The 14,246-nt window shown below is 53.9% G+C and overlaps 1 protein-coding gene across 10 annotated transcripts; it reads right to left on the reverse strand.

Annotated features, from left to right (window-relative positions):
- Positions 1–204: 204 nt before the first annotated feature.
- On the reverse strand, positions 205–14,096 carry RGL3 (ral guanine nucleotide dissociation stimulator like 3). Of its 10 annotated transcripts, none has more exons than XM_059389063.1 (19): positions 13,911–14,093; positions 13,349–13,462; positions 12,540–12,763; positions 12,358–12,411; positions 12,026–12,240; positions 6,798–6,946; positions 6,478–6,693; positions 5,760–5,863; positions 5,527–5,611; positions 4,599–4,655; positions 4,414–4,500; positions 4,194–4,226; positions 3,983–4,077; positions 3,175–3,270; positions 3,006–3,074; positions 2,828–2,921; positions 2,024–2,176; positions 1,820–1,934; positions 205–788 (listed from the first exon to the last, which is right to left on the reverse strand). In XM_059389063.1, exons 1-19 carry the CDS (start codon positions 14,058–14,060, stop codon positions 670–672), a joined length of 2,229 nt encoding a protein of 742 aa, XP_059245046.1. In that variant the 5' UTR covers positions 14,061–14,093; the 3' UTR covers positions 205–669. The 10 variants fall into 10 exon arrangements, with proteins under 10 accessions (XP_059245046.1, XP_059245049.1, XP_059245045.1 ...); XM_059389066.1 differs by having other exon boundaries at positions 3,983–4,104; positions 12,026–12,156; positions 13,911–14,092; XM_059389062.1 differs by having other exon boundaries at positions 3,983–4,104; positions 13,911–14,092.
- Between the last annotated feature and the right edge of the window lie 150 nt (positions 14,097–14,246).

The following is a 14,246-nucleotide window of genomic DNA, read 5'->3' on the forward strand; positions in this document are numbered from 1 at the left end:
TGGTATTTGACTCCGATCTCAATGGATTTTCATTTCTCCACTCACCCATATGTGTGGCAGAAAAGGATAGTGGCCCCCAAATGCTGGGGAGTCCCAACCTCTGTGTGTGATAGGCAACCTCTGCGTGTGTGATAGTACCCCCCCCCGCCCCACCCCCTCGCCTCTGGTCATGTCTCACCCAAACCCTTTCAGAAGGCTCTTAGATTTTTTTGTTTTCGGTTTTGGTTTTTTAATTTCTGTCATGATAGAGAACACAAGGCCTAGGCTCAGAACAGACAAGACAGACCTGTTTCATAACTTTGGTCACTATTTTCATCCACTTCTGTCAGTTCTGATGTGTCTCTGCCAGTTATAAGATTTCTCTAGGGAAGGGTCTGCTCCCCACCCCCAGCACCCTACAAGCTTTCTATGTTTATGGGATGAAGCTTCTCACAGCCCACCCGTGAGCTCATGGCTCTGGAATAAGGATCTGGTGCCAAGAGGGTCAGAGAGAGGGTGTCCAAAGGGCTAAAATTGGAGGTGGAGGGTCATGGGGTACAGAACGCAATGGGCTTTACTGGAGAATGGGACTTCTCTAGGAGAGGAACCCTCTCCCCACTTCCATGGTGAGGGAAGCTAATCCCCAACCTGCCCCTGGGGCCTGTGACCTAGAGGGAGAAGGGGGTCCCCTCAGGATGAGGAGATTGTGGTTGTGGGCCGGGCCCCCTCCTTTCGCCGCAGCACAAAGTCTCCAGGGGCAGCTGGACTCATTGCATAGAAGACATTGGCATTGTCAGGAATCAGGAGCTCTGGCCAGGGCAGACATGATGGTCAAAGGCGGGCACAACCTCATACTTTCCCCACAAAAGACCTAGGTCACCTTCTGCCATTCACCAGTCTGCTCTGCAGAACAACCTTGGGTCCCTTCAGCCAGTGCTTAAGCCAACCTAATTCTCCTCTCATTCAGAACCCGGACAACCTCCCACACAAAGCCTGCACAACCTCATGTCTCTCCCTCCTCGCGCCTGGGCAACCTCCTGCTATTTCCCTCTGGAGTCTAGACAAGCACACTGCAAGGTGGGACAAACTCGGGTCACCCATCCCAAACGACTTCCTGCTCATTCATCCTTCCCCCCAGCCAAGTTCATGCTGCTCTCACCATGAACTTGGACAACTTGACTTCCTACATCCCCCTTGAAAAATCTGTGGCCCTCACTCTTGATAGCCAAAGCCAATAGCCTTCTATGTTCCTTCCTAAAATCCAACCAACCCCATGTCATGTCCTTTAGCGTGTCACTCTCTTGCCTCTCCTTCTTGAGAACTGGGAGACCTTCTACCTGTGTCTGTAATGAACAACATCGTGCTCCCCTACCCTGAATTTCAATACCATGTGGCCCTGCCCCATGGCAAGTTCAGATAACTTCAGGATCCCCTTGCTGAGCTGGAGCAAGCTCATTTCCTCACAGATTCAAGCCTAGACCCTCTTTAGACTCCTACCCCAGCAGGTCGAGCCTGAATGACCTCATGATCCTACAAACTGAAGCCAAGACAACCTCCTTTCCTCCCTCTCCCATTTGACCTTGAACAACTTCACTTCCCCACAAATCCTAAGAAGACATCTTTAGTGCTCCTCTCGCTCACACAGCAAAGGCAATCGCAGGACCCTGCAAAATCGAGGCACCAATAACACTTCCTCTTACCCCCACCCTGTTTCATCTTACCCCTCCTCTGTGGCAGAGCCACCTCCTGGCCCTGTTAGGCCAGCCTTGATTCTAGTCTGTCTGCTGCCCTTGGAGCTAACCCCCAGCCCAGGCTGCTCACAGTTGCTGCTCATGCTCACCCCTGTCCCCAGGAAGGACTTGGAAGAGCTGGTAGTCCCGAGCCCAGGGCTGAGCCACATTGTGCTTTTCCAGGGCTCGCTGCACCACGCTGGGGGCCTTGTCCTGACTAGTGAGCTGGAAAAGATGGTGGGCGGTGAGGTGTGACAGCCAAGCCCCTGGGGGCAGGGCTGCCCAGCATGTTCCCGTCCCCATCCCTCCCTCACCAAGATGCTCCGATAGAGGTTCCCATGGTCATTGTCAATGCTGACGCGGATGACTCGAGCTTCCGATCCTGGTTGCCCCGGTACAGAGATGTGAGAGCTGCTCAGGGGCAAAGCCAAGAGCCGCAGGGCCGGCAGGTCCAGGCTCAAGGGCAGCTGTAGGCAGTGGGAGGAGGGGGGTTGAGTGGGGGGGGGGGAGTTTTATGGCCCCCTACACAAGCAGAGCCTGGGGACAGGCAGTGAGGGTGCACTCACAAGCCTACATCCATGCAATCACATATGTGTGTCTGTATGTGATCCATGCATCACATACAGACCTTCGTGCCCTGTGACGAAAACAAATTTACATGTGACCCATACACATGGCACAAAGCTGCGCTTATGCACATGAAATCCCGCGTGCAAGACAGCAGCAAGTACACACACGCTTGTAATTGCTGTGCATCCACAAGTCCGTGAACAGCCCCATTCAGGGTCCCATGGATACTGTCGATATTTAAGCCCATGTGCCCCTTTAGGCATGCCAATTCCTGGGGACACGCATATCCTTGCAGAAATATTATCACACCCTGGAGCGCCCTGTGGGCGAGCTGACTTATCCAGAGCAGAGCATAAGCCAGACCGAGAGACAGTCCCTCAGACAGAGCCTTAAGATGCACGTGGTCTCCTGGGCAGATACCCAGAGTGCTCAGCCAGGCATGTTCTTATGTACATGCCTGGCTGTGACATCCCATGTACACACACAGACACACAAACAACACAGACAGACACACACAGACACACAAACAACACAGGCAGGCCTAATACCTTGGTGTTGGGGCCCTGGGGCCCTGGAGAGGCCGGGGGACTGCCAGGAGGGTCTCTGGTTCTAGGACTAGATGGGGGGGACTCTGGGGACAGACTGCAGGAGACACAGAGTCTGAGGTCAAGTGGCTGCCCTGACCTCTGACCCTGCCATGTCCAGTCCCTTCACTGGGATGCTCACCTAGGGGTGGGGGATGACGGGTCCCCAGGACTCCCAGCAGGGGATGAGCGTCTCTCTCGGGACAGCTTTCTAAAGACAGACACAAGGGACGAGGATGAGCCTGGACTGGCGCCAGGAGCAGCCTCCCATCTCTGCCCACATCACTCCCCAGGTGCACCCCAAGACTCACGCGCTGAGGCGCTTGGTGGGGCTGATTCGCCGCCGGACGTGTGGGGAGCTGGGACAGGAGGCAGCAGGTGGCTCAATGACACGGGAGACCCGATAGCTGAGGAGTCAAGGTGCACGTTGGGGTGGGTTGGGGCCAGGAAGCAGCGAGGAATGAGGTGAAAGCTAGAAGCAGTTGGGAGCTGCATTATCGCTGTGTGGGGGGGGAGCAGCAGTGGTTGGGCACTGAATCCCGGGGTCAGGATAACAAATAGGGACATATTCTGGCATCAGGGTCTTATTAGGGATGAGACACAATGGCTTGGTTGGCAAGTCATACAGGGATTTTCAGAGTGGGATTGAGGAGTAAGATTTGGTCAAAGATAGAGTTCAAGGTCAAGTAATCATTGGGGGTCAATGATTAGGGTAATGGATTCAACAGAATGAAGAGAAACAAAAGGGAGAGTTGAGTTGGATGGTTGGTTATTCCAAACTGGGGGAGAATGATCAGGCTCAGAGATTCAGACTGGGGTTACCAGTGGGGTCATAGGTCAGAGAGGGTCAGAAGGTGGGGAAGAGAACAGATGGGATGGGGGGATGGAATGGCCCCTGCACATTCAAGGCTGAAGTCAGAAAGTCAGACGGGGTCAGAGTTTGAGGTCAGAGGTGGACTGGGGGCCTCCATGGGCTGGAAAAAAATGCAAGGTCATAGGATGGGAGTCAGGCTCAGGAGAGGGTCTGGGGAGTTGGAGAGATACATGGGGTAAGTGGGTCAAGCATGCCGTCCAGAATCAGCCAGGGTGGGGGCTGGGCCAGGCCAGGGATGGGGTCACCTCTGCTCCTCGCTGAGCTGGCACTGGGCACGCAGGGCGGCCAGGACTGGGGCGCGGGGACTCAGGCAGTAGCTCCCACACCGTTTCTGCAGCTGCTGGATGTGGGCCAGGATCTCCCACTCCTGAGGGGGTGGCCTCTCAGAACCAGCCCCTCCCCACCCCCAACCTGTCCCCCTCCCCCACCGGCCATACCCATCCCAGTGTCACTCACCTTCCTCCTCTTCTCAAAGTTGATGAGATCCCCCTGGGGGCAAACTTTGTCTGAACTGGAGCCTCCAGAATCAAGACCCTTGAGGGTCACGGTCAGGGGCTGGGATGTGGAACCCCACTGCACTAAGGGGGCTGGGGTAGGGAACGCGGGCAGGGTCAAGGGTGGGTTACAGGAGGCCCACTGTGCTGAGGGTAGGTGGTGCTAGGGTCAGGGGTCAGACCTCCAGCATGTCCGGCAGGGCTGTGTCCAGCATAACCAGGTCCGTGAGAAAGGTGCCAAGGTAGGGGACAGGGCCCGGGGGCAGTTTCTGTAGTCCCCAGAATTTCAGTCACTCTCAGCGCCATCACGTACCACCCCCTTGTGTGAGGATCCTGCTTGGCCCCCATCCCAAACCACCTCACTCACTGGGGGCAGGTTTCCTGGGAGGGTGTCCTCCTCTTGGGGGCCCTCGGTGGCCTCCTCCTGGGGGAGAGGGAAGAACTGAGCAGACCCAGGTTCTCTCCAACCCTGTCCTCAGGGAAGATGCCTCAAGACCCACCACATACGCCTGTTTTGCTTTCAGCCACCACGGGCACAGTGCCTGGCACCCAGCAGCTGCTGAATTCAGAGCTTCCCGTTCCTTGACCTCTTATCCTAATCTGAGGCATCCATTCACTCGCCGGTATTTACTGAGCAGCTACTCTGTGCCCAGCACTGTTCCGAGTGCTGGGGAGACAGCAGCGAGCAAGGGACAAAAATCCTGGCCTCCCGAGCTGACTCTTAGCCAGGGGAGGGACAGCAACAACCAAGTTCCTCATGTAGCAGGCACAGGTAAGGGCAATCAAGGAGCAAGCAGGGCGAGACCTGCGGAAGGCGAATGTGAAGAATGTTCTGGGCCGAAGGAACAGGCTTCACATTCCATCTGTTGTGGATTCACCCTAACAACCAGCATTAATTGCGATTCAAATCTCAATCTTGCCTACAGCAAGTCAGACTTGTTGGCAGACAATTCTGTTCTGCTTATCAAAGTCAAGTCCTAGTGTAATTTTGTTTTTTGGTTTTTTGGTTTTTTTACCCTTTACTCTTTGCTGTGACTCTGGCCTCAAGTGACCTTTTCCGTGTAACTTCTGGTATTTGATGAATGAATAAATAAGGCGCTCACTGAGCGTGAGCGATATTGAGGGCAGCAGAGGCAGTAAAACAAGGGGAAGGTCATTGCTGCGCGGTAGTGAAAGGACATTGAATTTTTGACATTGGCAAGTGGTGCCCAGCCCCAGGTCTCGGTTTTCCCTTTCTGGGCCTGGGATCCTTGGTGGTGGTGGTGGGGGGGGGGTGTGTCCACACCCGTCATTACCTGGGAAAGAATCTCTCTACTACTGAGGTGGTTGTTCTCATCGGAGAAAATCTGCGAAAGTTTTCTGAAAGTGGATAACCTTTCCCTGAGGGGGGTCAGGAGAGGGGTCAGGAGTCAGCGGCGGGGAAGGTCAGAGCTGCGCTGGGGAGGACATTCTGCCTCAGCGGCAAGCCCCCTCCCCCCCTCAACTGCTGACTGCGCCCGGGCTTCCCCCTCCCCCCCCACCTCTTTACCTGCTGACGGCGCCCCAGCTGCGCTTGAGCCGGTATATGGGGTTAGACTGCAGAGCGGACAGTATCGCGCGCAGCGAGGAGAAGTTGCGCAGTTCCCGGCAGCGCTGCGGGTGGGCGGGGAGCCGGTGACACCCCACGCCCGACCCCCAGCTACGATTCGCTTTTGATCCGAGACTTCGGACCCCAGGCCAGACCCCTAGGGACTGCCCAACAAGCTACCAGGGGTCAGCCTCTCCCCTCAGGACTCGCCCCCCTCCCCCACCTGCAGCCCCAGCCCCTCCCCCACCTGCAGCCCCAGCCCCCCCCCCACCTGCAGCCCCCGCCCCTCCCCCAGCTGCCCCTCCATTCCCTACCTCCCACCTTGGCTTCCTTTGTCCCCACTCCTTACTTCTCCTGGGCCCTAGACGTGCCCAAAGTATCTCTCCTGGACGCAGACCTCTCCTCCCCCGACCTGGGTATCAGCCATCTACCCCCTTCCCTTCCTTCCTGGCCACCCCCCTTCTCTCCTGGGCCCCCATTTCTTTCTCTTCAGCCTTGAGGCTGTTGACCTGCCCGCATCCAGTCTCTCTCGGACCCGCTGCCCCCTTCTCTGGACATTGGGTCCTCCTCCAACCCATTCCCAGCCCCTGGTCTTCTGCCTCCCGTCCCCTGTCTCTCACCAGGCCTGGTCCCTACTCCCATGCCCCTCCCCCCATGTCCCCTTTCCTCGGAGGCGCACCTGGGCCACACGGATCCACTTCTCCAGCCGCTGTGCCCTCTGCGGGGCGGCCAGGCCCTGCTCTCCCAGCACGGAGCCCAGCACGCAACCAGTCACCAGGTTGAACTGGGTCACAGTGGCGCGCACCGTGGGGGCGGTGCTCGCGGCCCCTGGACGGTCCCGCTGGGACCACACGGAGCCCAGGCACTCGCAGGAACGCACGCGTGCAAACAGCTCCTGAGTGGAGGTGGGGAGGGTGGGAGGGCGCGCGTGTAGGTAGGTGTGTAGGTTCTGTGCTCAACCGAATCTGCCCCACGACCGCGGCCCGCCCCGGTGCTCACCACGTCCAACAGCGTGAGCTGTTCGGCCAGTTCATCTACACTAAAGTCTAGGAGCTCAGGGCCTTCCCGCATCCGTCCTGCCTCCGCTTCCGCTTCAGAGCAGTCCCCGGGGGAGTCTGGGCGGGGGGAGTGGACAGCTCCAGGAGGTCCTGAGGGAGTATTAGGGTTAAAAACTCTCAGGTTTGAATCCAGGACTGGCTGTGTGATCTTGGACTAGTTCCTCAGTGTCTCTGAGTCTCACTTTCCTAATCTGCAGAAAGGAAACCTCTCTGGGTATTTTTAGGGGTGTCAGAGCAATGGTAATGTTCATTTAGTGCCTATGGTGGTAATCCACCCTAGGTACCTGGTAACTGACAGTTACTCAGTTACTAGTAACTCAGTTACCCTAGGTAACTGAGCACACTAACCCAGTGAGGGAGGTACTATTATCCACCTCCCATGGATGGGGAAACTGAGGTAGAAACAGTTTGCCCTAAGGTACACCTACAGGAAATAACAGGGTGGGGATTTGAAGCCAGGTTCTTAAAGGCTAGAGTAGGAAAGAGTGGTGTTTTGGGTTTTGAACCTATACTAAAGTAAGATCTGAGGGCACCTGGGTGGCTCAGTGGGTTAAAGCCTCTGCCTTCGGCTCAGGTCATGATCCCAGAGTCCTGGGATCAAGCCCTGCCTCGGGCTCTCTGCTCTGTGGGGAGCCTGCTTCCTCCTCTTTCTCTCTCTGCCTGCCTTTCTGCCTACTTGTGATCTCTGTTGGTCTAATAAAATAAATAAATAAATAAAATAAAGTAAGATCTGTCTGCCCTATTCTTGTGGTGAGAGGTGGTATATAACTTTGTAGTTGAGGGAAGGCTATAGTATCAGTCCCAAGGTCAAATCCAAACTTGTCCCCCCGGGCTTGCTATGTGAACTAAAGCAAACTCTTTAACCAGCGTGTGCCTTGATTTCTTCATCTGGATTTTTAAAAATCAGAGATCGTATATACTAGACAGCTATAAAGTACCCAATAAATAGAGATGATTTTTCTGTAGTGGGATTCTATAGTGCCGTCCCCTAGGAGATATTTTGACATGGAAATCTGCCACAAGGGGGCCGACCTGCACAGTGAATTTGTGTGCTCAGCCTCCAAGCGTCCCTCCAAGACATTTGTGTCCTTGGAAAACCTGTTTACAATAATCTGCCCCTAGAACAAAGCTATCTTTCTCATAAACACCCATTAGTTTGGCTACAGGAATGCAAAGACTGCCAGAGTCTGGGCTCTGTTTTGTTTGGAATATATGAGTGTTATTCACCATTCTAGAAAGTGAGGTCACCAGTGTTTATGCTGCTACACCTGTGTGGCCAGTTCTCTCCCCTGCATTAGCTGGTGTTTGTGGCTGTTACACTGACCGTGATGCTGTAAGAGACAAAGGCTCTGGACGACTTCGCCATGTATCCTAGTAAGACATGGCCACAAGTATAGTTTATTATTGTGTAAACTGCTTTGGCTTTCTTTCTCCTTCATATTATAGTTACAGCACTATATTATTATTTTTTAAATTGTCTTTGTAAGTCCACTTATCTGTCTTTCATTTCAAATTAGGACAGATGGCGTTGCAAAATACTAGCTTGAAAAAGTTGGCATTGGAAAAAAATTGCACTTAAGCTAATCGAATCTGCAGATCTTATGGCAAATAGGGGGATAGAAGAACATGCTACATGTCACCATGAGACAGCAAACAGGTAAATGGAGAAGGTGAGACACTCCTCAGGACAAATGACCCATTTTTCCCCCCTTATGACATTAAACAAAAGGCAAAGGGAGATTGTCATAGAATAAAACAGATTTAAGAAATGAAAGATCATGTGCCTACAATAGATGTTTGCATTTCAAAGAAATAACTGTAAAAAAAAAAAAAAAAGACAATTTAGGGCACCTGGGTGGCTCAGTTGTTAAGTGTCTGCCTTGGGCTTGGGTCATGATCCCAGGGTCCTGAGGTCAAGCCCCACATTGGGCTCCCTGCTTCTCCTTCTCCCTCTGCCTGCTGCTCCCCCTGCTTGTGTTCTCTCTCTCTCTCTCTCTCTCTCTCTCTCTCTCTCTCGCTGTGTCAAGTAAATAAATAAATAATCTTAAAAAAAACAACAACAACAATTTAGGGACAATGGAGGGATTTGAATCTGGACTGGGTTTTTTTCGTTGTTGTTTGTTTGGTTTTGTTTGTTTTGTTTTTGAGAGATGGTAAGATGGAGAGGGGCAGAGAGAGAGATAATCTTTTTTTTTTTTTTTTTTAAGATTTTATTTTCTTGAGAGAGAGAGAGAAAACATAAGAAGGGGGGAGGGTCAGAGGGAGAAGCTGGCTCCCTGCCAAGCAGGGAACCTGATGCTGGACTCCATCCCGGGACTTCAGGATCATGACCTGACATGACCTGAGCCGAAGGCAGTCACTTAACCAACTGAGCCACCCAGGGCCCGAGAGAGAGAGAGAGATAGAGAGAGAGAGAAAGAATGAATCTTAAGCAGGCTCCACACCCAGCGTGTGGAGCCTGACTCGGGACTTGGATCTCATAACCCTGAGATCATGACCTGAGCCAAAATCAAGAGTTGGACGTTTAACTGACAGAGCCACCCAGGCCCTCCAGGACTGGGTAACTTTTGATATTAAGTAATTATTGCTGATTTTGTTAGAAATGATTGTACACATGAGGTTATATTAAAAATAAATAAATAATAAAAAAAAGTCCTTCTCAGTTAAGGTGTATAGCGAAGTATTTACATGTGAAGTGACGGAAGTCGGGGATTTGTTTTCAAATCATCCTAAAAACACATTTTTGTGTCAAATTCATTGGTGTCTGAGTATTCTTTATACTATTCTCTCTACTTTTCTCTATGTCTGCAATTTTTCATAGTAAAAAGTAATCCCAAAATAAAGATGTTAAAATAAAGTATATCCGGGGCACCTGGGTGAGTCAGTGGGATAAAGCCTCTGCCTTTGGCTCAGGTCATGATCCCAGGGTCCTGGGGTTGAGCCCCGAATTGGGTTCTCTGCTCAGTGGGGAGCCTGCTTCCCCTTCTCTCTCTGCCTGCCTCTCTGCCTGTGATCTCCCTCTGTCAAATAAATAAAATCTTTAAAAAAATAAAAATTAAAAATAAAGTATATCCCAGAGCAGGACACACAGTCAGTGTGAACACCAAAAATGTGGCTAGTGTGACCAAAGAACTGAAATTTTTATTTTAAATTCAATCTCAATAACAACATGTGGTGAGCAGCCACCCCCACTGGACTGTGTAGCTCTAGTGACTTGGAATCAGCTGGTGAAATCCCATAGGCAGAGGAAGATGACACTTAAAAAACCAAGGGGGAAGACAGAGGGATAAAATATATATAAATAACGGATTTTGTCACCAGGGAAAAAGCAGTGGCTGCTACTTTATAAAGCAGAGGTGAGGATTAAAGGATGGGGATTAGGGATTTTTTTTTTTTAAGATTTTATTTGTTTATTTGACAGAGAGAGACAGAGAGGTCACAAGTAGGCAGAGAGGCAGGCAGAGAGAGAGGGAGAAGCAGGCTCCCCACCAAGGAGAGAGCCCGATGTGGGGCTCGATCCCAGGACTCTGAGATCATGACCTGGGCCGAAGGCAGAGGCTTAACCCACTGAGCCACCCAGGCGCCCCTGGGGATTAGGGATTTAGATGCTTTTGAGATCGGGATCAGGTCCAACACAGATGGATGAAAGATGATACCTTATAAGCAGGATGCAATTATTCAATCAACAAATCTTTTTTTTTTTTAAGATTTTATTTATTAATTTGACAGACAGAGATCACAAGTAGGCAGAGAAGCAGGCAGAGAGAGAGAGGCGAAGAAGCAGGCTCCCACTGAGCCACCCAGGCACCCCTCAATCAACAAATCTTGATTGTTTCTGCCCCTGGGGACAGATTCAGGGAAAAGGCCAGTGAAGGCTATGCATAAAAATAAGGCAGGCAGGGCGCCTGGGTGGCTCAGTGGGTTAAAGCCTCTGCCTTCAGCTCAGGTCATGATCCCAGGGTCCTGGGGTCGAGCTCTGCATCGGGCTCTCTGCTTGGGGGGGGGGGGAGCCTCCTTCCTCCTCTCTCTCTGCCTGCCTCTCTGCCTACTTGTGATCTCTGTCTGTCAAATAAATAAATAAATAAGAATTTTAAAAAAAGGGGGCACCTGGGTGGCTCAGTGGGTTAAGCCGCTGCCTTCGGCTCGGGTCATGATCTCAGGGTCCTGGGATCGAGTCCCGCATCGGGCTCTCTGCTCAGCAGGGAGCCTGCTTCCCTCTCTTTCTCTCTCTGCCTGCCTCTCTGTCTACTGTGATCTCTCTCTGTCAAATAAATAAATAAAATCTTAAAAAAAAAAAGAATTAAAAAAAATAAGGCAGGCAAGGAGGCAGAGTGAAAGGCTATATTTGCTTGGAGATCAGAGAAAGGGACAAGTTGAGCAAAGACCTGAATGAAGTATGCAGATATTTTTCCCTCTCCCCAAAAGCTCTCTGTGACAGAGGTTGGCAAACTCTATGAAGGACCATATAGGACGCCTGGGTGGTTCAGTTGTTAAGTGTCTGCCTTTGGCTCAGGTCATGATACCTTACTCTACAAGAAAATATCAGTATGGGTTCTTATGTCTTTTCACCTTAAGTGGTAGATTCTAATAAGTAAGAATCAGTGATAACAACAATGATGAAAATAACACTATTGCCAAGCCCTCAATGTTTATTTATCTACTGGTTTACTGTTGCCTTCCCTAGGAACTAGGAACCCCTGTCCATTTATATGCCAAGAGCCAGTAGCTAACTATTTGTTGAATGAATAAAGAGGTCAATGAGGGAAATACTATTATCTCCCCCATTTTACAGATATGGAAACAGAGGCTCAGAGAGAGAAGGGATTTATCCAAGGTCACACAGTCAGCAACTGGCAGAACTGGGATTTGAACCCAGGTCTCTTGGCTCCTGAGGTAAGCAGCAATGGAATAAATTGTAGTGAAAAACAAAGGGCACCGTGACACAATGGCAGAATATTTTTGTAGTTAGGATGGAGGTGTAGGGGGAAGTGTTAGACAAACGCTGATATGTCCCACAAAGGGTCAATACTCCTGTTACACAGGTGGGGAAACTGAGGCTCAGACATGATTAAGAATTTTGCCCAAGACTTGTCACTCTCTGAGGGCAGAAGGCCACTGGGGGACAGATGATGCAGGGAAAGGCTTGCTCCGGGACCCTATACCCCTCACCTGTCCATGCCTCAGGCTTCTCCTCCTCTTCCTGCTTTTGCTCAGCCTCCTCCAGGAAAGCTCCCAGCAGCTTCTCTGCCTCCTGGGCCTCGGGCCCTGCTGGGGCCGCCCAGCCCAGAAAGGTGCGGACACTGCCTAGGTCCGAGTGGGCAGGGGGATCCCGGAAATCCTGAGGGTGATCCCGCAGCCAGGAGCCCAGCACGGACACCACAGCCCTGGCCAGAGTGGGGGGCCTCAGAGAGGAGCCCGGAACTCTGGATCTCGGGAGCTCCTACGCTTCAGACATGACCTTGGACCTCTAGGACCCCCACCCTCACCTATGGGAGACCAACCTTAAATTCTTGTTGACACGCAGACCTCCTCCCTCTGTCTTCTTGATCTCTGTCCTGGGAAAAGCAACTCTCCCATCAGGTGAAGAGGGAGGCTGGGGGGACTTAGGGGTAGGGAATGCCGGATCGAGTACCCTGGTGAGAGTCTGGGGGTGGGAACACGGAGGTTTCCCCTTGGTACTGACCCTGGAGGCAGGGGCGGTGGCGGTGGTGGCAGGAGAAGACCCAGCACGCGGGCGGTGGACGCAAAGGCTCTGTGGGTGGCCAAGAAGGCAGGCACGAAGCCCGGGTCCTGCTCGCGGTCCCCAGACACCAATTCCTGCACCAGCCGCTCCAGCCTCGCTGCCCTCAGCGCCCGCACCTTGCTCGTACGGTAATGGAGGAAGGCATCCGCAGCGGGGTTGGAGGCCTGCGGGACAAGGGGGCGGCAAAGAGAAACAAGGAGTGGCCCCCAGAGCACCCCTTTTTCCAATCACACCCATCGCTAAGTACAGCTCTTGCATCTGACCTTGACCATTTCTCTGAACCCCGCCTCCTGGATTCACGATTCTGCTCCATATTCAAACGACCCTTGAAATCCGCGCAGGACACGGCTCTCCCCCCAGCCCCGCCCCGTGCCCTCACTCGCTGCGCGCTCCCATGCGGTTCCCAGCTCTCCAGCCGCGCTTCGCTAGTCGCTCCCGGGCCGGGATGCCAGCCCTCCACCCGAGCCCGCTCTCACCCGGCTGCTTCTAAAGACCACCCCCCACTCCAGCTCCGCCCCACACTAAACCTGGCCCACTTAGGCCCTACGGTCGGGTTTAGTCCCAGGTTCCACACTCATCAACCCCATTCACCTGGCCGCCCGCAGGCTCTTTTCCACCTTTACCAGGGCGCTTGTAAGCCCCGCCTTTCCCACCGGCCTCAGCTCCGCCCCGCGGCTGTGCCCTGGGGCCGCTTCACCTCCAGGCCCCTCCACACCGCCCGGCGCTCCACCCTCCAACCCCTGCCTCACCTGGCTGGCCCCGGGCGCTGCCCTCGGGCTCAAGCGCTGACTGAGCTGCCGACGCAGGGAGACGCTGTACACGGCTCCGTCCTCGGCCTCCTCGCCCCAGTCTTGCACCGGCGCCTGCACGCGGAGTCGGGCTCAGGGCGCCGCGGGGGGACGGGCCGCGGGACCTCGGCCCCCGCTCTCCCGCGCGGACTCAAGCCGGGCCTTCTAGCACCATTCCCCCTTCCCCGTCAGACTCAGCGAGGCTTGGGGCGGGGTCCCGGGGCCGCAGGCAGCCTCCTCCCCTGTCCGGCATGGAGTGGGATCTGGGGACGTCCCAGGGTCCAGCCTCACGGAGTCTGTCTCTGTCCCCACCCGTAGATGAGCTCAGAGACGCCCACCCCCCAACCTTAAGAGGTACCAGCCACTGCGCTGGGGCAGGGGCCGGGAGGCCCAAGGTTGGGACTCCTGGGCGGGTACGAAGGGTCCGATTTGCGGGGAGATAAGGTCCAAAAAGCAGGGACCTGGCGTTCCTGGACCTCAGGGTCGCCAGGGATGTGGGGTCCGAGACCTCTGGTCCCCTTACCAGGGCGAGCTCCTTGCCTGCTGTCCGATCCATGACCTGGGGCCGTCCGACTCCACGGCGCGGCTGAGTGAGGCGGAAAGGCCGATGGGCGTCGGGCAGTGGCTGGGCATTGGGGCCCGCGGGGCAGGGCGGGGCGACCCGGCGGTGCATGGGCGGGGCTGGACCCGTGGCTCTCGGTTGCCCCCAGCTGGACCCCAGCGCCCAGCCCAGACCCAAGGAGGTGAGGTCCCAGTTCTCCCTACAGGTGTGTATCAATCTGTGCCCAGGAGAAAGGACCCCTCTCTCTCCCAGGGAAGGAGAGCGGTGTCTCCAGATGTGGGTGAGCTAGGGTGTGTA

The sequence above is a fragment of the Mustela nigripes genome, chromosome 2 (assembly GCF_022355385.1).
Source record: "Mustela nigripes isolate SB6536 chromosome 2, MUSNIG.SB6536, whole genome shotgun sequence".
Lineage (NCBI taxonomy): Eukaryota > Metazoa > Chordata > Mammalia > Carnivora > Mustelidae > Mustela > Mustela nigripes.